Below are 23,550 nucleotides of genomic sequence, written 5' to 3' on the forward strand. Positions count from 1 at the left end.
TGGGCTGGTTCGTTGCTCGATCGGGTTCGTGTTCGTTCGAGAAACCCGTTACATCAGGTCGCAGTGATCGAAAACGGCACCGAAAGCGGCTAGCAGCGTTGTGCCTAGGCGGAGTGGGAATGATTACACATTACTCACCTCATAATGCGCTTTGATCCCACACAATTAGGGGCTGCAAAGTGGGTGCTATTATAGCATAATTGACCTGTTATTAAATATCGCTTAAAACAAGCATGGTGTGATCGAGCCAGTGCCCGGGAGAGCTAGGCTAAATACGTCATCGAAAACGGCTGGGGCGTAGAGTTGGTGTAAATAATCAATAGATGTGGGAGCGTATCGAGCGGAATAGGAGTTTTTAGTCCATTGATTAGTGATTGTAATTAAGGTAGAATAATGTAAGGAAAAAATTCGCTGGATCAATGTTGGTTGAGTAGGTTCACGAGTATCAATATGATGAAATTGAGCCCCTTTGAGCACCTCTATGGATACAATGACAAAAATTTCTTCTCTTTTTTGCTTCTAAGGCATTATAAAAATATTCTAAAAAACATTTCAAACAAAATATATCTTTCAGCAACTTTTTTACGTTACATTTGCATTTGCGCCGTGTCGTACTGCTCAAGACTCACACGTACATTTATTTCCCCTTCTTTTAAAGCCCCCTTCCCTGTTTCTTCGCAACCTTCTTACTCTGTACCGTTTTGTTCGCTTTATCGTGGAGCTTTCCTTTGCGCCCACCCGAAAAAAAAAAATGACGCACACAACAATCACGGAGGGCAAAGCCACACACAACCGTGAGATCGCACATTTTAATTTAACGCTCCAACCCCGTCCGTCCGTCCGCACCGCCACACGGCCAAGGCATTCGTTGGAATTTCGTTTCGCGATGTACGCTCAAGCAAAAGGACAAGGAAAAATCGAGCCCTGCACACAAAAAAAGGCTTTGCGAAAGGGGGAGGCAACATGCGCGGAATGCGCGTTCCTTTGCGCTCTGGCCGTGGAAGTGGAACCGCCAGTGGAACCGCCGGTACCGCACGCCCAAATTCGGTACCGCGAGGACCCACGCCCGACCAAAACCATGCGAAGACAAACAATCAGCTCACTTAGCCTGCCATCGTCCTCCCCGTGACGTGACCATATGGGTTGGGGAGGGAGCGGACGGGCTGTGTGCACAAGGTACACAAGGTCCTCCCGGAGGCGATCGCGAACTACAGTGGCGCAGATTCGAGTCGCGTTTGATTTTGCGTCTTCGTCGCCGCGTCGTCGTTGTGGTTGTCGTCGGGTGAGATATTGCGCGCAACAGTACACGGGTGACGGTAATCGCCCGGATCGAAGCCGGGAAAGGATTGCACACAGCGCTACAAACAATCCTCCCACGGCCGAACGCGCCCAGCCCCAGTCAGTAATCGCACCGTTTATGCCGGGGCAGGGCCGGGATGAAAATAAAATGCGCAGCAAAGAACGAGAGCAGGCGAGGGAGGATACGCTAGCCAGAGGCGAAATTCTGCACACCAACAGCTCGTTCGGCGGCTGCGGCGTTCTGGAGACGTTGTTCGAAATCGTCCAGTCCAAAAGTTTGCATAAGTCTCGCTCCCCAATCCATCGCCTCCCGGTGGATCGGCAATCTAGCTCAGCTTCAGAGCTCCAGCGAAGTAGCCTGGGCATATGATCCTGTGTGTGTGTCTCCAAGGCAACACCAGGGGGATGGGGCACAAAGACGAATGGAGAGAGAAAGAGAGAGAAAAAAGCAAAACGGAATAGCAGCGAGCGGGGGAACACAAAAATTTATATAAAACCCGCCCGGGAACAGCGTGGGAAATGCACAGTAGTGTGTCTCTAATGTCTTATGTTTTGCCTCCCTTTGCTGTGGGGGGAGAGAGAGAGAGAGCAAACGAGCATGCGAAAAGGGGAGAGGAAATACCATGCCCAGAGCACCGCGATGGTGAGAGTCGCGAAGAACGCGTGTACCACACAGTCCATTCGGTGCAGGAATTCGGGAAAAGAAGCCGGTGGTCCTGTGGAATGGCAGCCGCCCCAATAGCCGCCCCCGGGAAACGAGCCGAGAGACAGAGCGCGTCTATGACTGTTTGTATGTATGTGTGTGTGTTGAAGAAGGGAAATGGATTGGGGGGGAAATTGGAGAGCAAAATGGGGAGCGGGACAGATAAGGACGGACAGTTGAGCGCTTCTTTTCATGTAGCCCCACGCAGACTGACTCCACGCAAGGGGTCGATGCCGGGTAGGGAAGAATTTGGGGTGGGCCATTCTGGTGGTGGGTTTTGTGTGAAACCATTTACTGTGGAGCCCGCGTCCATTGGTAGACAGTTTGACAGTGAAGGGTTAGGTTCGTTGTCTTATTATTATAGTATTAAAAAACTTACTTTTTCTTTACAAATTATAAAATATCAAAATTTATAGATTATTTTCTACCAAAATACTGCAGGTTTCAATTGCATCTTGAAAATGTCAAACAATTAAAGCGTAGCGTTTTTGGCACAAACCTTTGCCTACTTCGATGGCCCGTGTAAATGCCAAATCCATGCAGAGCGCCAAACAATCGAGCACTGTTGCTCCAAACGCACATAATGGCCAGTAAATAACGAATTGCTATTATTGATCGCACAGGGCAACATGAAGGGAAAAGACGAAGAAATAAGGAAAGAAAAACGACGGCAATCGAAAACCCTTGCTGAACGATCGAGGGGAAATCGATTGATAAATCAAACATCGTGACCGTTGCTGGGTGCGGCACCGGATTCGAGCCCGTTTCAGTCCGTGCGATCGTTCGGTAAGGGTAGGTACGGGCGCCCTCCTCCCTCCCAATCGATTGTACCACCAAGGACCATCACCACACGCCGCGGCCCATCTGGGCAGGATCGGTGTGGAAGAACACACATACACAAACGGCACAGGTAAATGCCTATAATCAAAACGCGAAGAAGCTAAAACGGCGCAAGAGAGGCATTAAATTCCACCACGTTTGTGCCGCCGTCGAAGGGGGGACGGGGAATAGGGTTTGAGAAGAGCCGGGGAGGCACAAATAACAATAACAATAAGCTGGCGAGCGAGCCCTTTGGGGCCATAGAGGCGGAGTAATTTCGGAGTCCAGCCTGATACCTGCGACACACACACAAACACACACACACAAACTCCACCTCACGTGGACGGGGCACGTATTCGATTGGCTTAAGTGCGGCCGTCGTCTTCGTCGCCGTTCTGCAGGAATGTTTTGGGCCGAATTTCGATTCGGTTTAATGCGGCGCGTTTCATACTGCGCACTGCGTTGTTAATTCGTCGTTGAGGTGGTGTACTTTTGTACCATCCCGAACGCGTTGTACGTAAACGTACCTTCGATAAAGCAGTAAAGTATGGGCTGTATTAACAACTTAATCAGCAATCAGCCAGCGTACGATGGTTGGTACAGGCAGAAGCAACGAAAAGTCGTGGAATTCAAAATGGTGCTTATTCGAATGGAGCTTGGATGAGAATGAAACTAATTTTTTCATACAAATATGTATGTTTTTGCAATGATTTTAATAGAACGAGAATCTTTAGTTGAATTTCCGCTTAAGAAGACCTTAAGATGATCATGAAGGCTTTAAATGAAAACTATAATGACAGAGTCAAACTCTTATTACATTTAAAGGTAAACTGGTCGTATCATGGCCAAGTCTCTTTAATACTTCATTCTTTGATCTGATTATTCCAACTTAGAAATCATATGCACGAGGAAACAGCATGTAAAAAGTAAATAGCAAATCACAGACAGATTTTCATGACGTATACAAATAATATACTAAACTTGATACTATCAAACCAACAGAGCAGCATAACATTTGACTTTCTTCACGAGGTACACTCTAAACACTAAATAAAACTTCGTCATTCATTCCTCGTTATCCTAGGTCAACGAATAATCATTACATATCCGAAATAGGAAAAGAAAGATAAACTGAAAAGGAATTTTGCTGCATGAGAACATTAGTCTGTGACAATATAATACCTTCTTCTTAATGTATCGACCTACGCGATGCTCCAAGTCGAAAACAGATTCCTCCCGAAGATTAGAAGCGAATAACGTCTAGCTTTCACAGAACCAGGAGGTGTCTAACATAAATCCCTTTATATAAGTTTGTTTAATTTGCTTCATTATGTTATTGTTACAAAAAATATGCATTTCTCGAGAAAAACGACTAATTTCATTTCTGGAGTCGATCGTTACTCCATCCTGTAACGGTTACCCGTACCGTACTGGTTATTGCAGTTTAAATCTACCAGTAATGTCAGATGGTTTATACCAGCGCGATCCAACCTCCCGATCCCGGCACGATTTTCCCCGAAGTTTGACAGCTCTCGCAGCGAGAGGAACACAAGCATTTCTGTACATCTTTCTCGTTTGAGGTAAATTGATAATAATTATTTATCAATGAATATTTAGAGTTAGCTAAACTCCCCCACTCCCTTAATCCTTTCCGACGGACGCACTGTACGCGGTACGTGCATCGGATTATCCCGCCCTATCACTGCCACGGTACTGCGGTACAGACCGACACAGAAGTAGTTCCGCGTACACTTTCATCGCCAAGGTCGCCGCGGTCGGTCAGAAAGTGAAGGAGTAAAAAATCTCGTCCTTCCAGCATATTCCATACCAAGCTGTGTGTGCGTGCGTGAACAGATTTTTGGCAAAATTGCAACCGCGCGGCGCCTCTATTGGCAGTGGAAATATTAACCTTTTTCGTCCTTTACTTCGACAGTGACTGGGGGCCGGACGCAACAACCACACACACTCACACACGTCACACACGTAGTTCAGTCGTCGTGCAGAGCTTGAAGCGATTGGACCACTGCCGTTAAAATGTTACGAACAATCATCGTACGAAACGAGAATCTCCTGCTGCAAGGATCGGTCCGCAAAATACTGAAAGGAACTGCCGTCCGCTCGCTCAGCAGTGAGTGCGCCAAACGATCAGCCGCCGGCCACCGCAGGTAGGTCCCGTCCGCCGAACTGCTGCTGCTGTTGGTTATGTAATCTCCGGAAAACGAGATAAATCGGTGAATTTGTCGGTGTTTTGCATACTGTTCCCGTGTGGAAGCAACCGGTGAAATAATGGCACGTGCCATTGCGTGTCCGCCTGCCCTCCGGGAAGGACAAACGACTGTTTGGAGTGCGGTGGAAGTGTGGCCTTGGTTTTGATATACGATATGTTGTGTAATCTAAGCAACCCACTCACCACTCACTGTCTAGGCGCCAGCGGGTGGGAGGGAGGGAGGCCGTGCTTGCAAAACGTCATCATGTGCATGTGCGTGTGATTGTGTGACGATGTTTACCGAAAGATAATTGATGCAATCAGTTGCAATTGCACAACAAATGTGGCTTTACTGATTTTTGCGAACGTTTCGTTTGTCTATTTTGCTGTTTTAGAAACTCGCACAACAACTTATCGAACGGTCGCAGCAGCCTGAAGGAGGTGACATGGAGAACGAACTTTGTTCGCGGATATTGCAGCGGCTTTCCGGCCCACTCGAAGGTCCTGCTGCCGGCCCTGTCGCCCACGATGGAGCTCGGAACTATCGTCAGCTGGGAGAAGAAGGAGGGCGACAAGCTGAATGAAGGTTTGTTTATGTTTACTTGGTGTAGTAAACGAATGCAGCTTTGCATACGAGTACGGCGTGCCGTGCTTCGCGTAGTTTGCAATATTCCCAATGACCTTGCTGACATTCAGCCAGCATGGTTGTGCATCGGACGCGCTCGGTCGACCCGACCTTATCGCATGATCCGACTGATCCACTCGAATGCTTGCCAAGCTATCAGCGAAGAGGGGCGAAGAAGTGATGATGATGTTTGTGCAATGATCTGACGCTTTTCCTTTCCCCGTAGGTGATTTGCTGGCGGAAATCGAAACCGACAAAGCGACCATGGGTTTCGAGACGCCCGAGGAAGGCTACCTGGCGAAGATCCTGGTCCCGGCCGGCCAGAAGGATGTCCCCATTGGCAAGCTGGTGTGCATTATCGTTGAAAACGAGGCCGACGTGGCAGCGTTCAAGGATTACAAGGATACGGGCGGTGCGGCCAAACCGGCTGCTGCGGCTGCTCCCGCACCACCACCACCGGCCGCCGCCCCACCAACACCAACGCCACCGCCAGTCGCTGCCGCACCACCACCGCCACCAATGGCGGCCGCCCCTCAACCCATGACTGCGGTGGAGCAGCGTGGACCCCGTGTCTATGCCAGCCCGATGGCGAAGAAGCTTGCCGAGCAGCAGCGTTTGCGATTGGAAGGTACGACGGTGTTCCGGCACATTAACCAGCTTTGGTACAAACACAGCAGCAACCACGTCATGACTAACGCCGCATGCATTCCGTTCGTTTTATTTCTTTTTTTCTCGTCATACTTTCCTTCCTCCCCCACCGCGAAAAAGGCAAAGGATCCGGCTTGTTTGGTTCACTAACGTCTAAGGATCTTGCAGGTATGCAAGCGGCCGGTGCTGCCCCATCGGCCGGCGGTGCGCCTGCTTCCGCCGCTTCCATCCCTGCCGGTGCGGCGTACGTCGACCTGCCGGTATCGAACATCCGTGGTGTGATTGCGAAGCGATTGCTCGAGTCGAAGACCACCATCCCGCACTACTACCTGACGGTGGACGTCAACATGGATCAGGTGACGAAGCTGCGGGCCCGCTTCAACAAGCAGCTCGAGAAGGAGGGCGTCAAGTTGTCGATCAACGATTTTGTCATCAAGGCGGCGGCAATGGCCTGCAAAAAGGTGCCGGAAGCGAACTCCGCCTGGATGGACACGGTGATCCGTCAGTTCGACGCGGTCGATGTGTCGGTGGCGGTGTCGACCGACCGGGGACTGATTACGCCGATTGTGTTCTCGGCCGACCGGAAGGGCATTGCCGACATCAGCAAGGATGTGAAGAATCTGGCGGCGAAGGCGCGCGACGGCAAGCTGCAGCCGCAGGAGTTCCAGGGCGGCACGTTCAGCGTGTCGAACCTGGGCATGTTCGGGGTGACCCATTTCTGCGCCATCATCAATCCGCCCCAGTCGTGCATTCTGGCCGTCGGTGGCACCCAGAAACGTCTCGTACCTGACAAGGACTCAGAGAAGGGGTAATGTTGTAATGCAAAGCAGACCCAAAAGAGAAAGGTGTGACTCATTGGACTTTTCTTTTTCACTCGGAACAGCTTCAAGGAAAGTGACTACGTGTCGGTAACGCTCAGCTGTGACCATCGTACGGTTGATGGTGCTGTCGGTGCCCGCTGGTTGCAGTACTTCCGCCAGTTCCTGGAAGACCCCAACTCGATGTTGCTGTAAAGTGTTGTAAAAAGTGTTCTTCGACGGTAAGTTTTGCTGTAATTTGTGGGCAATCCCGTGTCCCGTGTGATCATTACTATTCTTCCTGTACTTGTAGGCCCTCTATATGCCTTGTGGCAGCAAAATTAAAGAAAAAACGAAACGAATGTCCATCTTCCATCAGGGGGTGCTACCAGAGCGAAACACACACACACACACGTAAGGAGGATGATACATGAAAGAGTGGATATAGAAAAAAACATACTACTAGTAGTGGCCAGAGCCAGTGGCCAAAGGTAAGGAAAAGTATTGATGCTTTAGTTGCATAATTACTGCACTCATTCGTCCCAGGATGTGTCGCGTCCTATATCAAACGCTACGCAACGCAACAAACAAAGAAAAGAGAAGGTCATCGGACCACCAGTGAAGATGATGATGGACTGATTTCCCTCCCTAGCAACGGATTTCCCCCTACATCGCATACTTATGTACCAAATAGTTAATAGTTCCATACCGAGATTGACGAGCAATACACGAGCAACGCAGGACACTTTTAGCTGCAAATGCTGCCGAAAGTAACCAATTACCTGTTCATAGTGTAGGCCATAGAGAGACAGAGAGAATGAAGGAGACGTTATACCGTTGTACAATAGGAACAGAGGGCCGTACCGCTCATATATTATATATGCTTATTGAATAGTAGTCACACACATACAGGGAGGGGAAACATTGCACTGAAAGAAGGAAACAACCCGTACAACAACAGCATCACAATTACAATACGAGATCTGCTCATATGTTTGTTGCGCAGCCCCGAGTGTGAGTGTGTGGCAGACCGGGAAGCCAATGAAAAGCGAACAAAATCATCACCACCACCCTTCCTTCCTTATCGGCTACTCTTTCTTCAATTCGGCAATGAAATCGGCCACGAGCGTGACTGTCGCGACGGCAGCCGCTTGTTGGAATTGGAATTGGTACGAAAAAGCCATGCAAACATCTTCCTCTATCAAACAGCGCTCCTAAAGCCACCAACACATCGGCCGAGTCTTGGTGGAGGTTGAAAGACGCGGATGAGCCACAGATAGAGCGAACAGAAGAAAAGACACAAAGACATCAAACGTAAAACAAAAAAAAAAATACTAACGAGGGGACAAATTTAGACGACACTTGATAATGATAATTGATGTTTTGCTTGTTGAACAAGATCTTTATTGTATAGTTTTGTTTTATTGCGCTACTATTATTTTTAACATCGAGGAATAAATCAAATTTATTTATTGGTTACCGTTGGTTCACCGAAGGCACTTAATTGTAACAGCCCCAAATGCGCTCATTTGAATGTGTCTTTCGTTTTCGTCGTCGTCCCAGTGTGTTGTGTTGTTCACCGAGACAATAAAGCACACACCACACGCACCAGGCAGTTGGTATTTGAATCTTGAGCAAAACAATTATTGTGATCGTACAGAATCGAAAATTTTAGTTTAAAACAAAGCACCACCACCAGTCAGTCAACCAGGCGTATGAAATATGTACTAGAAAATGCAAGATACAGGATACAAATACAACAACCTATCGGAGCTTACTTCGGAATTGTATCTCTTCTGCGGCAAAGGAACATTATTCCAATCAGAAACTCAACGCAAAGAAAACAGATCAATGTGTGAACCAGGTGGAAGAATAACAATCGGCGTTTTTGCAACCCCATTTCCCCGTCTCGCTTAGCAAGATGTGGCTTATTTAATGTGGATAGTTTGTACAGTTTCAGCATTTACGCGTTAAAGCAACTCGACCACGATCGCACGTTCAATCGATCACGTCAAAGTCCATCTCGCAGCAGCCGCGCACGTTCAGCGTGTCCAGATTGGTGCCAGGGATGTGGAACAGCATCCGTACGCGATACGTGCCCTTGCCCATCGCGATGTACTGCTCCAGGTACTTGATCTTCAGCACCGCAGCATCGAGATTGTAACGACCCTGTCGATGAAAGAGAGAGAAAGATTGCAATGACCATCCAAAACAGCTACTCTGTAACCGACTTAATAACACACCGTCATGCGGCCACACCGATCACCGTTGGTCATTGAGCTGGCAATGAAGAACCAGGGCCCACTGTTGTCGGAATGGAACCGATCGCAGTGCATCGGCTCAATGTACTCCTTCGGATTGTCGAGACAAATTTTCGCCGTCTGCTGTTCACACTGGTAGGTCGTGATGATCAGTTCCCACTCGACGTCGTCGGACGATTCCCGCACCTCGTACTCCGCGTGCAGCGTGTCGCAAACGCCCTCGGAATCGCGATCAAAGCGTACCGTTTCCAGCGAGATGGGCATTTCGTTGTAGGCAAGCTTCACGTCTTGGCAGTTGGAAAACATGGTCATGTTGACACGCTGCAGGTTGGCGGGGAAGTTAGGCAAACGTTTACACTCTCCACACTTACACTGATTTTCGCGCTACTTACCAATCCATGAGAAAGTTCAAAGGTACCACAAATGATAAGCACATACAGCAAGATGCACCTTTTGATAGCCATTTTTCAAAGAAGGAAGTGAATTTACCCTCCAGCTTCGTGGTGAGTAGTGAAATTGAGCTTCACTGCAGTTGTGTCGATCGCTTTATAGTCATCAGAAGGTATCGGAAGGGCTTGGCTTCGTTTCAACAGCCGCTCCTCGGATATAGTCATTATTATGACGGTGCAAAATTTGCGTAAACGCAATGGCATACTGCATTTGCGTAGAGCTGTAATTTATGCGTAGACTATCGAATTAGGCGCACGTGCTCGCATTGTTGAAACGGGAGGGAACAGTTTCGGTTACATTGATTAATATATTAACCAATAATTGATGAGTGTCTGTATGGTTTGCCACATGAAGGCACGTTTTTTCGAAACATTCGTTCGAAATATGTCGGTCAGTTGTAAGTTGCCATCATAGCGATCAGTGACCGCCTCCAAGTAGGTGGGTGTGGAAATCATACAAACACGACGATCTTGTAATACCTAATTCCGAATTAAGTTATTTTCGATCGAATTCCACCAACATACCCAAAATACATGTTTTCAGTCCAAAAAAAGCGTTATGCAGATTTTGAATTTTCCACCGCCTTGTACAATTGGCTCAGTATTTTCACTGGGAAGCATCGCCGTGGCTGGAAAACATTCAACTGGTTGCGACTAGAATCATTTAGATACAGAAAATGTGTCGTATGGGCTTAAATGACTTGCAAATATTAATTAAATTTATTTTTGCTTAAAAATAGCACAGGATGAACTATTTCTTTTATTTAAACTCATTCGCATTGTAATTTCCTTCACAAACTACGCGCAGTGTATTGATCGCAACTGTCAACGCAACATGACAACGCACCTGACAGCGAAACATACACGTACCCGCTTCGTTGTCGTACAACTTGTCAAACTTTTGTCAAAATTTCTAAATCTAGCAATTTAGAAACGAAAAAGAAAAGAAAAAGCGTAGTGATTTCTATTCCATTGTGTAGGATTTTACATTGCACTCGGTTTGTTTGGCGTAAAGAAGGTTGTCTTCTGCGCACCGACGACTCTTGCTTCAATTCGGTGCCAGTTTCCTACACTACAGCCCACACGCCAGTCGGTCGGACGGATTAGCCAACGGGGGCGACTCTTCGGTAGGCAGTCGTCGTAGGAGAGGAGTGCAATCGCAGCGATTACTCGACTTGCCCGATTCGGTGCGACACCAAAACCGATTCCGCACGGTGGTTCCTGTCCGTTGCCACGGTTCGCATTGATTTGTCCATTATCCTTGCCACATTACGTAAGGAGAAGTGCTGCAAGGACACAGCCTACGGAGGGGGGAGAAGGTAACGAGGCCACCGTTGATAACACCGCTGCACACCCACACGAAGAGGAGTAAGAAGAGGCCGCTGGTGAGGAAGTACACTCCCGAGTCGGTTGGATGTTTGGTTGATGAAAGTGGTGGCAAACATTGCTCCAACCCGTCAATCCGCCCTTCTGTTGGCCAGAAGAGAGCAGCGCAAGTGTGGAGTGGCAGTGGAGTGGTAGTTCCACCGTACGCAGCTTGTTAGCACAGGTGATCACACATCACAGGCGGCCATCCATCAACGAAGCGGAAACGATTGGCGTTCGGGCGAAACGGCTGTGGCACGACCACCGAACGACGGCACGAGCGCACCAGCACCGCCAGCATGGATAACGATGGGCTGTCGAACGAGCAGACGGAAAAGGTGCTCCAGTTCCAGGACATTACCGGGCTGGACGATATGAACGTGTGCCGCGACATACTGATCCGCCACCAGTGGGACCTGGAGATCGCCTTTCAGGAGCATTTAAACATACGCGAGGGGCGCCCGTCGGCGTACGCCACCGAGTCCCGGGCGCCCGCCGTCATTAACGATCGCTTCCTGCAGCACGTGTTCTCCAGCGCCCGGACCAGCCCGTCGCGCGAGCCGGGCGGAATTGCGGGCGTGATCGGGTACATGTTTAACTACATGGTTAACTTTTGGTGCAGCGCGTTCTCGTCGCTGCTGTCGTCGATCCTGGGGCTGTTCCGCGACCAGGAAAGCATTCCGGCCGATCCGCTCGGCGACGTGCTGAAGTTCATTCAAACGTACAATGAAAAGTACCCGGAGCATCCGGTGTTTTACCAGGGCACGTACTCGCAGGCACTGAACGATGCGAAGAACGAGCTGCGCTTCCTGCTAGTCTATCTGCATTCCGAGGCGACGTCCGAGGCGGTCGCGTTCTGTCGCGGCGCCCTGTCCGACCCGCTGGTGATCGAGTACGTCAATCGGCGGATGCTGTTCTGGGGCTGCGATATGGCCTCGCACGAGGGCAAGCGGGTGGCGACCACGGTGAGTGTCCGTACGCACCCGACCCTGCTCATCATCGGCATGCGGGCGAACAAGATGATCATTATGGGCCGGCTGGAGGGTGACTGTTCGGCGGAGGAGCTGATCCGCCGGATGGACACGGTGGTGAACGATAACGAGGTGTGGCTCAATCAGGCCCGCCAGGATCGGCTCGAGCGCGATCTGACGCAAACGTTGCGCCAGCAGCAGGACGAAGCGTACCAGCGCTCGCTGCAGGCCGACCAGGAGAAGCAGCGCCGGAAGCAGCAGGAGCGGGAGGAGGCGATGCGCATCCAGGCCGCGATCGAGGCGGAACAGGCGGCCGAGCAGCAGCGCAAGGAGGACATCGAACGATTAAAGCTCGATCTGGCCCAGCTAGTGCCTTCGGAACCGGAAGCCGGTGCGCCCGACACGATCAGCATAGTGTTCAAGCTGCCGAGCGGGCTGCGGTTAGAGAGAAGGTTTAGAAGCACCGACACAATGAGGGTAAGAACGCGCCGGGTGCACCAGCCAGCGTGAATCGCGCCTAATCATGCTTCGATCATGCTTCTTTTGCAGGATATTTACCACTTTATTTTCTGCCACCCGGATGCGCCCGACTCGTTCGAAATCACCACCAACTTCCCGAAGCGCGTGATCGAGTGTTCGGGCGACGAGCCGGGACAGACGCTGCTGCTGTCGGGGCTGAAGAACCGCGAGGTACTGTTCGTCGCCGATCTGGAGGCGTAGTGTGATAAAGAATGGATTGTCGGAACACCATCACCACCAGCACCACCAGAAGCAAACACTGCGTGATGTTAACACCGATTTGCTTTTTGAACCGTTAATGCTACTCGCGCACTGCCAGCTGTCAACTGGCGGACAGGAGGAAGAATAGGAGGGGGGGTTCAACTCGCGATGGTCGTGGGGATGGCGCAACGGATGAACCCGCAGCTACAACATATATACCTTGTAGTAGACGGCCGATGTGAGTGCGATTCCTTTTTCTCGTTCTTTTCGAAGGCAAACGGTGCAGGAGGAGGGCAAGCGCAAGACAAATCGGAGAAAAAAGGCGTTTAATTTTTAAGAAGATCCGTTTTCTAAGCTTGAAGCGCAACAACTTGTGTGTGTGTGTGTGTTAGTGTGTTTGTGTGGAGAAAGCACGAGACGTGGTGGCCAACGCGGACGGCGCGCGGTGACAGAGAGAAAGAGAAAAGGGAACGTTTACAATACCAAATGGTAGTAATTGTGAATACTTATTTGTTGCTTACGTGAAACTCTTAACACTGTACATTCAGCTAGAATACAGAAGCATAAATAGTCTCTATCGAATGTTTTTTTTTACAGTTCGCTGTATGGGTTCTTTCGTTTGAAGATCGCCCTCTACGGCGTACGGCTTGGCTGTATAGAGAACTGAATACGCGTGAATAAAATCGATTTATTTCCTTTTATTTTGAACCATAAAATACACAACGGCGTTTACGGCGCTGTTTGGTTTACGCAATACATTTGCGTATTTGTTCGCAATACATACGCAAGAACGATGTAAATAAGATATCACTTATAATAATTTAAAAAAAAACGGAGGAAGCTATGAAGTACGGTTAGAGTAATAAAAGTATAGAAAACCATTACGTTAGGACCATTTAACCTTACGCTGGAACTATCCAATACTTCTGGCGCATGGCCACGTCACTGTAAATTAGACCGTAAATATGGTTTCGCTGCATTAATACTACACACTGGCAGTTGTATAGGGTTTTCGCTGGCCGTCCGACCGTCCTAATCCTCAGTCTTAAATGCACCGTCTTCCGGGAGTCTCGCTGGAGACGGCCACAGTCCTATATCAGCACGTCGTTGGTGCTGTTAATGTTGATCGGAGGTAGATAGATCGAGCGTATCTGGGCCCGCAGCCGCGCAATGTCCACCTCCTCCCGCTCGAACTCGCGGATGATCTGCTCGAACTGCACCAGCCCCTCCCGGTTGCCCGGGAAACCGTAGTCCTTGATGACCTCGATCTGGATCTGCATCACCAGCGGGAAGACGTTCTGCATCATCTTGATCATCTCCTTGCCCGAGTTGGCCTTGGCTTCGGCCAGCTTTTTCGAGTTGTCCGGCTGGTTGACCGTTTTGAGGATGTCCACCAGTATGGTTTTGCCCGTTTCGGCGTTAAAATTCGATAGATACGACATGGCGTGGCGAACGGGCGACTGCTGCGATGGATTTGTTTTTATTGTCCACTGCACAAAGAAATAAACAATCTTGCTTTTTCTCGGCGTGGCTGTATTGGTGTGTTGAAGCGTAGCTGTCAGATCAGTGGATTGGCCAGTGCTGCCAGACAGCATGTTTTTCAGTTGATTTTTGAATTATTTTGATGGATATTTTTATGCAGCTTTTAATTTACGATACAAATAGATAAAATGTTTATTGTAAATCACCTCGAAGGAAACAAAATCACAAAATCTACCAACTGCATTTGAAACACGAACAACTTATACAACTGGCAACACTGCAGCACACTTGTCAGCTGATTGCAAAACATTGCGAACTGCTCGCCGTACCGATCGATTGCGCAAAGATGAAACGCGACCCGTTACCGTTATTGTGAGTTTTACGACCTTTTAATTTACGGCTTTCGCTTCAGCACAAATCCCACCCACACCACGCGCCCACGATGTTGCTGTCGTCGAGCTCCACACGGGTTGCGGCACGGATGGGCGTCAAGATGCTTGCACGCGGCATTGGCCAAACGGACCATCACCACCGGCCGCTACTTCAACTGTGCTGCACTAGCAGAAGCAGTGCGGGTTCTACCGCACCGACGAGCCTGTTTTCAGCCACCAACACCACCACAACTACCACCTCCACGGTACGGGTCACCCAGGAAAGGTGGATGCAGCGGTTCGAGTCGGAAAGCATCCCCGAGCCGGAAACGTCCATCGTCAACATCATTGCACACGTGCTCGACCTGTCCGGGCCGGGCGAGGTGGGCAACCATCAAAACTCGGCACTGAACGAAGCGCAGATGGCAAAAATCGAACAGCTCTGCCAGTGCCGGCTGGCCCGAATGCCCATCCAGTACATCGTGCGCGAGTGGGACTTTCGCGATCTGACGCTGAAGATGGTGCCGCCAGTGTTTATACCGCGCCCGGAAACGGAGGAGCTCGTCGAGCTGATACTGCAGCAGATGGACACGCAGCGGGAAACGCTCTTTCTGGAGATCGGATGCGGTACGGGCGCAATAAGTCTTTCACTCTTGAAGCATGCCCCCAAGGTGAGATGAATAGTGTTATTTTGTTGCCAGCCAGGCCTTTCATTTCCTTTCCTTTGTACACAGTCCTCTGCAATCGCGATCGACCAGAGCCGGTATGCGTGTGAGTTGACGCGCGAGAACGCCGAAACGGTGGGCCTGCACGAACGGTTGCGTATATTCAAGCACAAAGTGGTGGACGATCTGCCGGCGGAGCTGGGCGGGCAGCAGTTCGACATGATCGTTAGCAACCCGCCGTACGTGCCGTCGGTGCTCATTCCCACGCTCGATCCGGAGGTGAAGATCTACGAGGATCTGCGCGCGCTGGACGGCGGGAACGATGGTTTGACTGTGATAAAGGCCATCCTGCGGATAGCGGGTCGACATCTCGCCAAAGATGGCGTTCTGTGGCTGGAGGTGGACAGCACACATCCACCGATAATAGAGGAGTTTCTCTCGAAGCACGGCGAACTGATGGGATTACGGTTTTTGGCATCGTATAAGGATCTGTTTCAGAAGGATCGCTTCGTGGAAATTGCTAAGCTATAGACGGGCGGGCGGGCAGGCGGGCCCGAATGTGTTAGTTGAGCATAAACAGGAACATAGTGCAGATAATTGCAGTGTCAACATGTCTGTTAAATTATACGTTTTCGAGTGGCATGGTATGGCATTGCTCTCTCTCTCTCTATCTATCTATCTATATCGTTCTCTTTGGCAGCCGTGCCCCTCTGGCTACACTCGAAAAAAGCTTTATTCTCGTATAGAAACGAATAACTTATTAGAGCAATCGGCCCTTGCAGCCCTTTTCGCCACAGTTGCAGGTTAGATGCTTCCCGTTGACGGAACCGACGTCATAGTTGTAGTTCCACGTTAATTCCGTACCGGCTGTAATGTTACGCTCCGCAAAGAACGCTACCCAGGGGAACCGCAGATCGTGCGTATCGACAAACACGTTCTGGACGAAGAGATTAGGATTGCAGGAGTGCTGCGGTGTGGAAGGGAGGGGGGGGGGCGGAGATGGAAGAGCACAGGGTAGCCAAAACATAAAATAAAAAGACAGTTAAATCGTTTGCAACGTAGGAGGTAAAGGCAGCGCCGTTTCTACTCACGTTAAAGTACCGGCCAAGGTTGCCCGATTTTTTCGCATCCATCACGTAGATATGCTCATTCTCGCCGTACAGCTTGCGGAACAGCGACTCATCGTTCGGTCCGCCGGACGCGTCCATCATGTCCATCTCGGGATTCGGTATCAGATTGACGCACTCTTGCTCTGTGTAGGTAAAGCCAAAGGCAAAGTGAATGTGTGTGTGTGTGTGTGTAGAAACAACATACGCCTTTCGTGCAAAGCAATAATATTACTCGTAACACATTAAGCTTGTTTCGCTTACCATCATTTACGCCGTCGTTGGATGACTTTTTGCCAAACATGGCCGCATTCGGTCGCTCCGTAGTGCTGGCTTTTCGCAGCTGGGCCCGCGTCTTGACGACCGTTCCGCTCGGTTTGCTTTTCGTCGTGTACTCCTCGTCCGAGTCGTGCGTCGACGGGGATGGCCCATTCTCGATCGCATCGTCCGACGCGTCCGAATCGTTCGCATTGCCGGCCGGCGTCGAGTCCTCCCTGTCCGACTGGTACGCTTCCGCTTCGTAGTCCGCCTTGCTCTTTTCCACCGTTTCGATGAAGTCCAGATCGGCAAAGTACTCGTCGCCCGACTTGTCGTCGCTCATGGCGCAGATGCGATTGCTCGTCTCCTCCGTCAGCAGATGGCCGGCGTAGATGCAGATGAAGCTACCCTTCGGCACATCGTTCAGGCAGCGGATGCCCCAGCCCTTGTTGTGCGTGTTGAACACCTGCAGCTTCGTCTGGAGCGAGTTCTGCACCACCCGGTTGAGACATTTGTCCTTCTTGCACTTGCACTGCACGTTGCACTCGTATATGCCGGTCGACAGATGGCTCATCAGCCGCTTGTAGTGGTAGCCCACCGTGTTGATGTCCTGGTTCTCCTTCAAGCCGTACTTGGCGCCGGCCAGCGTCAGCTGCCAGCACTGGCATTTGCTCTTGTCCGTGCAGTCATCTTCGCAGTCGCACCCGCACAGGAACTCTTTGTCCAGGTTCAGGTTGACGCCTTCGGTGGGGATGCGCTCGGTCGAGTACTCGCACGACGGCGGCTGCTTGTTGTCGTAGTTGTTTACGCAGTGCACCGGCATCGGCTCGAGCCCGAACGACAGGTCGGTGCATTCGAAGAAGACGTTTTCCGCTTTGAACGTTGCCAGCGCTCGGATATCGGGATCGAAGTCAAAGTGCTCCACGTTCAGGGGGGAATCGGTCACCCGCAGATACTGGTGCAGCTCGGCCATATTGCGCAGCCGCCGGCCGCAGGGCGCACGGTACAGCACGACAGACTTTTTCTGGCCCCGCGCAGCCGTTTTGTGCCGCTCCCAGCCAGTGATCAGCGGCCGGGCCAGCAGATTGTACGAGCGTAAGTTTTTGCCACCCTTGTACGGGCAGCTCGGGCCACAGTTGTGCGGTACAAACTTTCGCGGGCCACGATAGTTTTTGGTCGTGTAGAGCAGCGTTCTACCGTTCGACTGGTCCTGGTCGCAATCGATGTAGATGGTGTTCCGGTTCAGCGACACGGGGACATTATTGTTGTTGTTAATGTTGTGGTTGTTGAGTGTCCGGTTTGCCGTACTCTTGCGGGCCGTCGCTCGGTTCGGCGTGTCCGGTATTTCCATCTTGGGCGCTGGTTGGTAATTAATCGTTGCCGCCTTCTTCTCCGGCGGCTGTTCACTATCGTCGTCCTCCAGCGTAATGTACTCGATCGATGGTTCGTTGCGCTTTTGGAACTTGGAGAACTTGTTGTTCGGTGCGTGGCCCGTGTTCACCCCGCGGTACAGCGGTGCCAGCCGGCTCGAGCCACGGTAAATCCACTCCTTCCTCTCCATGCCCGAGAAGTAAAGGCGCACCAGACTGCTGTCGGTTTCGAGCACAGTGCCCTGGAACCATTTATCGTCGATCTCGACCATCATTCGCTGGCCCCGGTGCGCTTGCACCATCGGGCGGACCGATCCGCTCTTCAGCATGTAGTTTCTAATGAACTCACGCGAGTGGGGATGCACATCGTCCCAGACGTGTTTGGACTGATCGCACACCACGCGCACATCCGTGAACGGCGAGTACTGCGGGTGGCCCGAATCCAACACAATGAGGTACCGGTACTTGTTGTAGCTGCTTAACGATTCCAGCACTGTGCCCGCATAAAACGTACGGTTCATTCCGTCCTGGGTGGCGGAACTGGTTCGGGCGACTACGCGTGTACCAAGCAGCAGCTTCACGTTGGGAGGCGTTGTATAGGCGAGATGCTTTGCCGTAATGACCGTAGGTTTTGGGTCGCCGGTTAGAAAACGCACCGTATACATCTATCGGAGAAAGAAGGAGATAAAGAGTGACTTGAAAAGATGGAAGTCACGCGACAGAACTACCTGACTGATTATGGGTTTCAATACTTACATCCGATTTTACCTCCAGCACCTTACATTCAGTCCAGCTGGCGAGCACGGTTGTTCTTACACCAAAGTACTGGCAGCCCACCTGAACCGGTTCCCGGTGCAGCGTTTCCGTTTTGCTCAACATGCTCCGGAAGCGTTCGTGGGCAATTTGTTCACTCGTTGCATCGTCCTCGATTATGAGCTCCGGCTTATCAATCTTGGTCGTGCGAACGCTGTAGATATTGTTTTGAATGTCTTGAAATGCCGATTTTAACGTTTTCATTTGTGCTTCGATGCGGTCCGAAGTTGCTGTGGAAACAAGCACACGTTAAATCTTTCATCCTATGTTGCCATTTACAAAATGCCGTACCTTGATTTTGTTCAGCCTCATGCAGCAGGATCGAGTTTGACCATTTAATTTGGTCTAAGCACAACGAACCATACAACTTGTAGATGACATCGTCCAGATCGGATTCGACCAACGAGACCGCTTCGGCTGGCAGGGCCGGCTCTAGAGTGAACATTCATAAAACGTAAAAGAGGGATACATAATGAGCTATGAATGCTTACCATTTTTTCGCTCTATTACTGTATCCTCGTCTTCCTCATCGCTGCTATCCAACACCATAAGTATCTCTGCCACGTCCGGTTGGTTGTCGTGCAAGAGCAAAGGTTGATGATTTACCAGCAATCCGGTCAGTGTCTATATGTGTTAAATATATTTAAAAAAAACATATTCTTCATAAAAATCCTAATTGAACTTGTTGTCCCTTCATGCACTTACCTCATAGCGAGAAACCGCCTCTTCAAAGCAATCGTAACACAAGTGCTGCACTTGAATACTGTGAGGGACTTTGTACAAGCTCAGAGCAAACTCGGGAGCGTCACAAAACTGTACGTTTTTCTTTTTGCACGCCGTATTGCAACATTTGGGTGCGCACGGTTTTTTGCTCTTCTTCGGCTGATCAGCGTTGCCATTGGTTACGACGGGTTCCTGCTGCTTGTTCTGCTTGTCTGCTTGTTCGTTAGCAGTTTCATCATCAGCTTGCTTGTTATTTGCATCCGTCATGGCAACTGACTGCGATCCATCTGAGACTGGCGGTGCTGGCGGGTCAGCTGGTTGACTATCTGAAACTAAAAATGTGTACGGTTTTAGGATTTTAACGTAGATATGGGCAAATTCTATGCTCTGGCGTTACTTTTCACTTCGTCCTCCTTTTGGACCACTTCCTGCATTTCTACATCTCCATCATTAATCGCATTTTCCGTTTCCAGGGGTGGTACAGTGTCATTAGATGCTGATTCTGGAGCTGTTTGTTCTTTTGATGGTTCTGATCCTGGTTCTTTTGTTGGGTCTGATCCAAGTTCTTTTTCTGTTTGCGATTCTGGTTCTCTTTCTGCTTGCGATTCTGGTTCTTTTTCTGCTTGCGATTCTGGTTCTTTTTCCGCTTGCGGTTCTGGATCTTTTTCCGCTTGCGGTTCTGGATCTTTTTCCGCTTGCGATTCTGGCACTGGTTCAGGTTGTGACTTGGGTTCTGCAGTTGGCAAAGCTTCTTCCGGTGCTTTCTCTTCAGGAGTCTCCTGTACGCTAGGCTCCTTCTCATCATCATCAATGCATATTATTTCGGAATCCTTCGCATTTTCTACAACACTAGCATTATCAGGAGCTTTCGACGGGCTTGGCACATTTTCAGTGCTGGGAGATTCTGTAACAGTAACATACAAAACGTTTAGGAAGGGCAGGAAAACTCCAACAAGCAATAAAGTAAGGTTAAGAATAGTCATTCCGTGGAATTGTTCTGCAAACATTATTACCTTTATGTGGTGGTTCCTTTTCGAGCTGTAATTCTGTAGTCGCTTCCGACTCAGCATTGGTTTCCATCTCCTCGTCCGATTCGAGGGAAATTATGGCGGACGGATTGCTATCCTTGTCCATTTTTTCAGCTTAATCAATCGTGTGTTCAGAATGCTTCTTCGAATGATCGCAATTATTTCAAACAATTGAATGCATGCCAGGGCTGAGACACTTGACTGTGGCTATACAAATATTCTAATAATGCTTCCGAAACTCAATTACAGCGACTCTTGCAAAATGCACAATGCAAATGATGCTTTTTCAGCGTGTACCAAACAACAGTCCCGGCTATACAGGTCAGTTCACAGTGCTTTTCTCACCAACACACTGACATCTGCGTTTGACATTTGAGTGCAACACAAAGCAGCTCGGTGTAAGCTATTAAGGTGCGTCTACACGTGAGAACTCTGCCGAACCGGTGTCGCAAATAGGTGTCGAAATAAAAACAAACACAATTTTAGAAGAAACAGTAGAATTTTAAACAATAGTAATAAGGTAGTAAACGATGAAAATAACACTTGCGACAAGAATACAAAAACAATCCTCGCGAAAAATCGATCCGAGGTTGCCACCGCCACGAAATCCCTGCAATAGTAACCCTGTATTTACAAATTCAACGAATCGCATTTCCTTCGATTGGTATGCTCTTCATACCAGGTGCGCATGGCTGGGCGGAGATGGTATTGATTTTTCGATGTCAAAAAGTTGTTCCTTTTTATCCTGCCAATATTTTAGAAATTGTTGTCTTCCTGAGTCACACGAACGCCTTGTTTTCTCCCTCCTCGTTACGGCACGAAACATCCCTTCTTTTAGTTCCCCCCCCCCACGATTTTCCCCGGTTACTAGAACTAGGACGTAGAAATAGTTGTTTCTGCTTTGGTTGGGAACTGGATGTCTTCTCGGAAATTGGCACACAAAAATCAAGTTGTCATAGCTCGCGCGCTTGTTGATGGGTGTTGGCAAAGCATTAGCACTTGGCAGCAACACCCACACTGGTAACCCACTTTGCTAGGGCTAGTTATGAAACTGTACGGTTATTTGTTAAAGCGTGAGATTTACCAAATCATTTACGTCCAGGATGTGTAAGTAAGAATCGAGACTGCCTGCCCCAACCAGCCCTTTCGCAGGCATGCCGGTACTAAGCGAACATTCTGCTTTGTTTTGTGTTGCGGTGAAGGTTTTCTCAGTATGAAGATTTTCTGGCAGCCGTTACGAAGGCGTTCGATCCGAAGGTGCTATTTCTTACCGTCATACCGGTCGTAGCTGGTCTCAGCACGACGCTCTATTCGAAATTGCTGCTCAGTGTATTGCTGACGGAGTACGCCAACACGATCGTCAAGTGGTACGGCACATTCGTGGCTTCCTGTGATTCTTTTGCTGCACAGTTTCACATGTTTCTTTTATTTGCAGGATACTCGCTGAAGATCGTCCCTTCTGGTGGCTGAACGAGACGAAGGAGTTTTCCTCCCTGAACCGTCCAAAGATTTATCAGAATGAGCTTACTTGCGAACCAAGCCCGGGTAATCCGTCCGGTCATTTGATGACCTCCACGACCTACCTATTTGTGATATTCTCAGTTCTAGAGGAATATTTAGCGTAAGTTTAGTCGGCATTAAAACTCTCCAAGACAGGAAGAGTTAACTCAGCCTCATTACAGGAAGTACGGAAGGTTCGCCAGAGTGTCACTGCGCTTCGTCTACTACAGCACGCTGTTTTTCATATCGATTTCCCGCATGTACTTCGGATGCCATTTCCTTCATCAGTGCATCTTCGGTATCTTGCTGGGAATCCTTATGAGCAAGGTGTGTCTGTCCCATCGGCTTGAAAAATACATTGCGAAGCAGTCGGGCAAGCGAAGAGTGGGATTTGTAGTGCTGATATGCCTGGCGATGCTTTCCCTATACTGGGCTCAAAAGCTGTTGGGGATCGATCCGCAGTGGGCGGTGAAGATGGTAAGTAGAAGACTTTTTTTTTTTTCAAAGATAGTTCACTAACACCAACTAACCCTCGGCTTAAATACACTGACCAGGCTTTCAAGTGGTGTGAGGATCCGTTCTACTTGAAGCCAACCACAACACTAGTGTTTAGCGCAATTCGCCTTACTGGGTCACTACTGGCACTGGCGGTGGTAGGACCTATTCAAAAGTAAGTCGAAGCAAACATACACAAACAGCAATAACTCTACTAACTCACCCATTGGTCTCGGTGTACTTCTTGCTTTTCCCCAGAGCTAAACCGCTCAACGTAAAACTAAGTATTCCTATGGTAATGGCAATGATGGCGTTCGAATGGATAGCATTGGACTTTACGCCGCGCAACTTCGGTGTGGTTGTGTACTTTTTATACAGCTTCCTGCTTTACTTCCTATTCACGTATGCCTATCTGCGCTGGGTACCGGCACTAGCGGCCGGCCAAGATATCCGTGCGTCGCGCAGCGAGAGAACCAAATCTAAATCGAACTAACAGCACCAGCATAAACAGCCGCTAATAAGTAAGCTATTAAGCGTCGTTTTCCTAAACAGCATCGAAAGGCCTGAAACACTGCTAGGGAAAACGCTTTTCCCGGCGGCATGCACTTTGCATTTTTTGTCATTCCATCACATATCAATTAACAACCGTAGCAAAGTAGAGGATAAAAAGCGCTCAAACAGATTACCGACAAAGGTAGCAGCCACCAGCAATCGAAAACTACTACACAAAAACTACTAGTGAATCTACAATTGCCTCGCACAACTACATTCACCTACAACATAAAACGCCTGCTCGTGTTGATCTCTAAATTCTAAAACAACTGTTTATTATGGTATTTTTTCCATAAAATATTCAAAAATGCTGCTTGTTAAAAA

At 49.4% G+C, this 23,550-nt stretch overlaps 7 protein-coding genes across 13 annotated transcripts; 4 read left to right on the plus strand and 3 right to left on the minus strand.

Moving 5' to 3' along the window:
- The first annotated feature begins 4,286 nt into the window (after positions 1–4,286).
- LOC1277974 (dihydrolipoyllysine-residue acetyltransferase component of pyruvate dehydrogenase complex, mitochondrial) lies at positions 4,287–8,874 on the plus strand. 6 transcript variants are annotated; one of them, XM_061662762.1, is made up of 7 exons: positions 4,287–4,401; positions 4,755–4,986; positions 5,423–5,613; positions 5,879–6,280; positions 6,421–7,108; positions 7,184–7,339; positions 7,411–8,874. In XM_061662762.1, exons 2-6 carry the CDS (start codon positions 4,856–4,858, stop codon positions 7,311–7,313), a joined length of 1,542 nt encoding a protein of 513 aa, XP_061518746.1. In that variant the 5' UTR covers positions 4,287–4,401; positions 4,755–4,855; the 3' UTR covers positions 7,314–7,339; positions 7,411–8,874. The 6 variants fall into 6 exon arrangements, with proteins under 6 accessions (XP_061518746.1, XP_061518743.1, XP_061518747.1 ...); XM_061662759.1 differs by having other exon boundaries at positions 4,344–4,663; XM_061662763.1 differs by having other exon boundaries at positions 4,344–4,663; positions 6,469–7,108.
- Positions 8,875–8,953: 79 nt separating this feature from the next.
- On the minus strand, positions 8,954–10,165 carry LOC4578400 (uncharacterized). The gene is made up of 3 exons (XM_061662778.1): positions 9,751–10,165; positions 9,341–9,679; positions 8,954–9,266 (listed from the first exon to the last, which is right to left on the minus strand). The coding sequence occupies exons 1-3, from the start codon at positions 9,820–9,822 to the stop codon at positions 9,096–9,098; spliced, it is 582 nt and encodes a 193-aa protein (XP_061518762.1). The 5' UTR covers positions 9,823–10,165; the 3' UTR covers positions 8,954–9,095.
- Positions 10,166–10,695: 530 nt separating this feature from the next.
- Positions 10,696–13,579, plus strand: LOC1277973 (FAS-associated factor 2). The gene is made up of 2 exons (XM_317491.5): positions 10,696–12,620; positions 12,693–13,579. The coding sequence occupies exons 1-2, from the start codon at positions 11,472–11,474 to the stop codon at positions 12,861–12,863; spliced, it is 1,320 nt and encodes a 439-aa protein (XP_317491.2). The 5' UTR covers positions 10,696–11,471; the 3' UTR covers positions 12,864–13,579.
- Positions 13,542–14,458, minus strand: LOC133394088 (protein C10). The gene has a single exon (XM_061662781.1). The coding sequence runs from the start codon at positions 14,456–14,458 to the stop codon at positions 13,955–13,957; it is 504 nt and encodes a 167-aa protein (XP_061518765.1). The 3' UTR covers positions 13,542–13,954.
- On the minus strand, positions 13,542–20,877 carry LOC1277970 (histone-lysine N-methyltransferase eggless). The gene is made up of 9 exons (XM_061662746.1): positions 20,665–20,877; positions 20,049–20,555; positions 19,634–19,983; positions 19,420–19,552; positions 19,220–19,360; positions 18,872–19,158; positions 16,752–18,780; positions 16,473–16,633; positions 13,542–16,348 (listed from the first exon to the last, which is right to left on the minus strand). Exons 1-9 carry the CDS (start codon positions 20,783–20,785, stop codon positions 16,142–16,144), a joined length of 3,936 nt encoding a protein of 1,311 aa, XP_061518730.1. The 5' UTR covers positions 20,786–20,877; the 3' UTR covers positions 13,542–16,141.
- On the plus strand, positions 14,788–16,736 carry LOC133394085 (MTRF1L release factor glutamine methyltransferase). Its single transcript, XM_061662769.1, has 2 exons — positions 14,788–15,387; positions 15,451–16,736. Exons 1-2 carry the CDS (start codon positions 14,788–14,790, stop codon positions 15,910–15,912), a joined length of 1,062 nt encoding a protein of 353 aa, XP_061518753.1. The 3' UTR covers positions 15,913–16,736.
- A 638-nt stretch (positions 20,878–21,515) lies between the features above and the next one.
- Positions 21,516–23,550, plus strand: LOC133394086 (glucose-6-phosphatase 3). Of its 2 annotated transcripts, none has more exons than XM_061662771.1 (6): positions 21,516–21,790; positions 21,882–22,046; positions 22,115–22,300; positions 22,362–22,656; positions 22,734–22,849; positions 22,933–23,550. In XM_061662771.1, exons 1-6 carry the CDS (start codon positions 21,783–21,785, stop codon positions 23,165–23,167), a joined length of 1,005 nt encoding a protein of 334 aa, XP_061518755.1. In that variant the 5' UTR covers positions 21,516–21,782; the 3' UTR covers positions 23,168–23,550. The 2 variants fall into 2 exon arrangements, with proteins under 2 accessions (XP_061518755.1, XP_061518754.1); XM_061662770.1 differs by having other exon boundaries at positions 21,516–21,786.

The sequence above is a fragment of the Anopheles gambiae genome, chromosome 3 (assembly GCF_943734735.2).
Source record: "Anopheles gambiae chromosome 3, idAnoGambNW_F1_1, whole genome shotgun sequence".
In the NCBI taxonomy this organism is placed as follows: Eukaryota; Metazoa; Arthropoda; class Insecta; order Diptera; family Culicidae; genus Anopheles; species Anopheles gambiae.

What these genes read in the sequence shown, in the direction of transcription:
- LOC1277973 (XM_317491.5), top strand. Translation starts at nt 11,472, where the DNA reads ATGGATAACGATGGGCTGTCGAACGAGCAGACGGAAAAGGTGCTCCAG. An exon ending in GAAGCACCGACACAATGAGG is followed by an intron (nt 12,621 to 12,692) that starts GTAAGAACGCGC and finishes CTTCTTTTGCAG; the next exon opens with GATATTTACCACTTTATTTT.
- LOC133394085 (XM_061662769.1), top strand. Translation starts at nt 14,788, where the DNA reads ATGTTGCTGTCGTCGAGCTCCACACGGGTTGCGGCACGGATGGGCGTC. An exon ending in TCTTGAAGCATGCCCCCAAG is followed by an intron (nt 15,388 to 15,450) that starts GTGAGATGAATA and finishes CTTTGTACACAG; the next exon opens with TCCTCTGCAATCGCGATCGA.
- LOC1277970 (XM_061662746.1), bottom strand. Translation starts at nt 20,785, where the DNA reads ATGGACAAGGATAGCAATCCGTCCGCCATAATTTCCCTCGAATCGGAC. An exon ending in TGAGGCTGAACAAAATCAAG is followed by an intron (nt 19,159 to 19,219) that starts GTACGGCATTTT and finishes TTGTTTCCACAG; the next exon opens with CAACTTCGGACCGCATCGAA. An exon ending in TGCTGGAGGTAAAATCGGAT is followed by an intron (nt 18,781 to 18,871) that starts GTAAGTATTGAA and finishes TTTCTCCGATAG; the next exon opens with ATGTATACGGTGCGTTTTCT.
- LOC1277974 (XM_061662762.1), top strand. Translation starts at nt 4,856, where the DNA reads ATGTTACGAACAATCATCGTACGAAACGAGAATCTCCTGCTGCAAGGA. An exon ending in GGGCGACAAGCTGAATGAAG is followed by an intron (nt 5,614 to 5,878) that starts GTTTGTTTATGT and finishes CTTTCCCCGTAG; the next exon opens with GTGATTTGCTGGCGGAAATC. An exon ending in GACAAGGACTCAGAGAAGGG is followed by an intron (nt 7,109 to 7,183) that starts GTAATGTTGTAA and finishes CACTCGGAACAG; the next exon opens with CTTCAAGGAAAGTGACTACG.
- LOC133394088 (XM_061662781.1), bottom strand. Translation starts at nt 14,458, where the DNA reads ATGCTGTCTGGCAGCACTGGCCAATCCACTGATCTGACAGCTACGCTT.
- LOC4578400 (XM_061662778.1), bottom strand. Translation starts at nt 9,822, where the DNA reads ATGGCTATCAAAAGGTGCATCTTGCTGTATGTGCTTATCATTTGTGGT. An exon ending in TTGAACTTTCTCATGGATTG is followed by an intron (nt 9,680 to 9,750) that starts GTAAGTAGCGCG and finishes GCCAACCTGCAG; the next exon opens with CGTGTCAACATGACCATGTT. An exon ending in ATCGGTGTGGCCGCATGACG is followed by an intron (nt 9,267 to 9,340) that starts GTGTGTTATTAA and finishes TTTCATCGACAG; the next exon opens with GGTCGTTACAATCTCGATGC.
- LOC133394086 (XM_061662770.1), top strand. Translation starts at nt 21,725, where the DNA reads ATGAAACTGTACGGTTATTTGTTAAAGCGTGAGATTTACCAAATCATT. An exon ending in ATCATTTACGTCCAGGATGT is followed by an intron (nt 21,787 to 21,881) that starts GTAAGTAAGAAT and finishes GTTGCGGTGAAG; the next exon opens with GTTTTCTCAGTATGAAGATT. An exon ending in GCCAACACGATCGTCAAGTG is followed by an intron (nt 22,047 to 22,114) that starts GTACGGCACATT and finishes TTTTATTTGCAG; the next exon opens with GATACTCGCTGAAGATCGTC.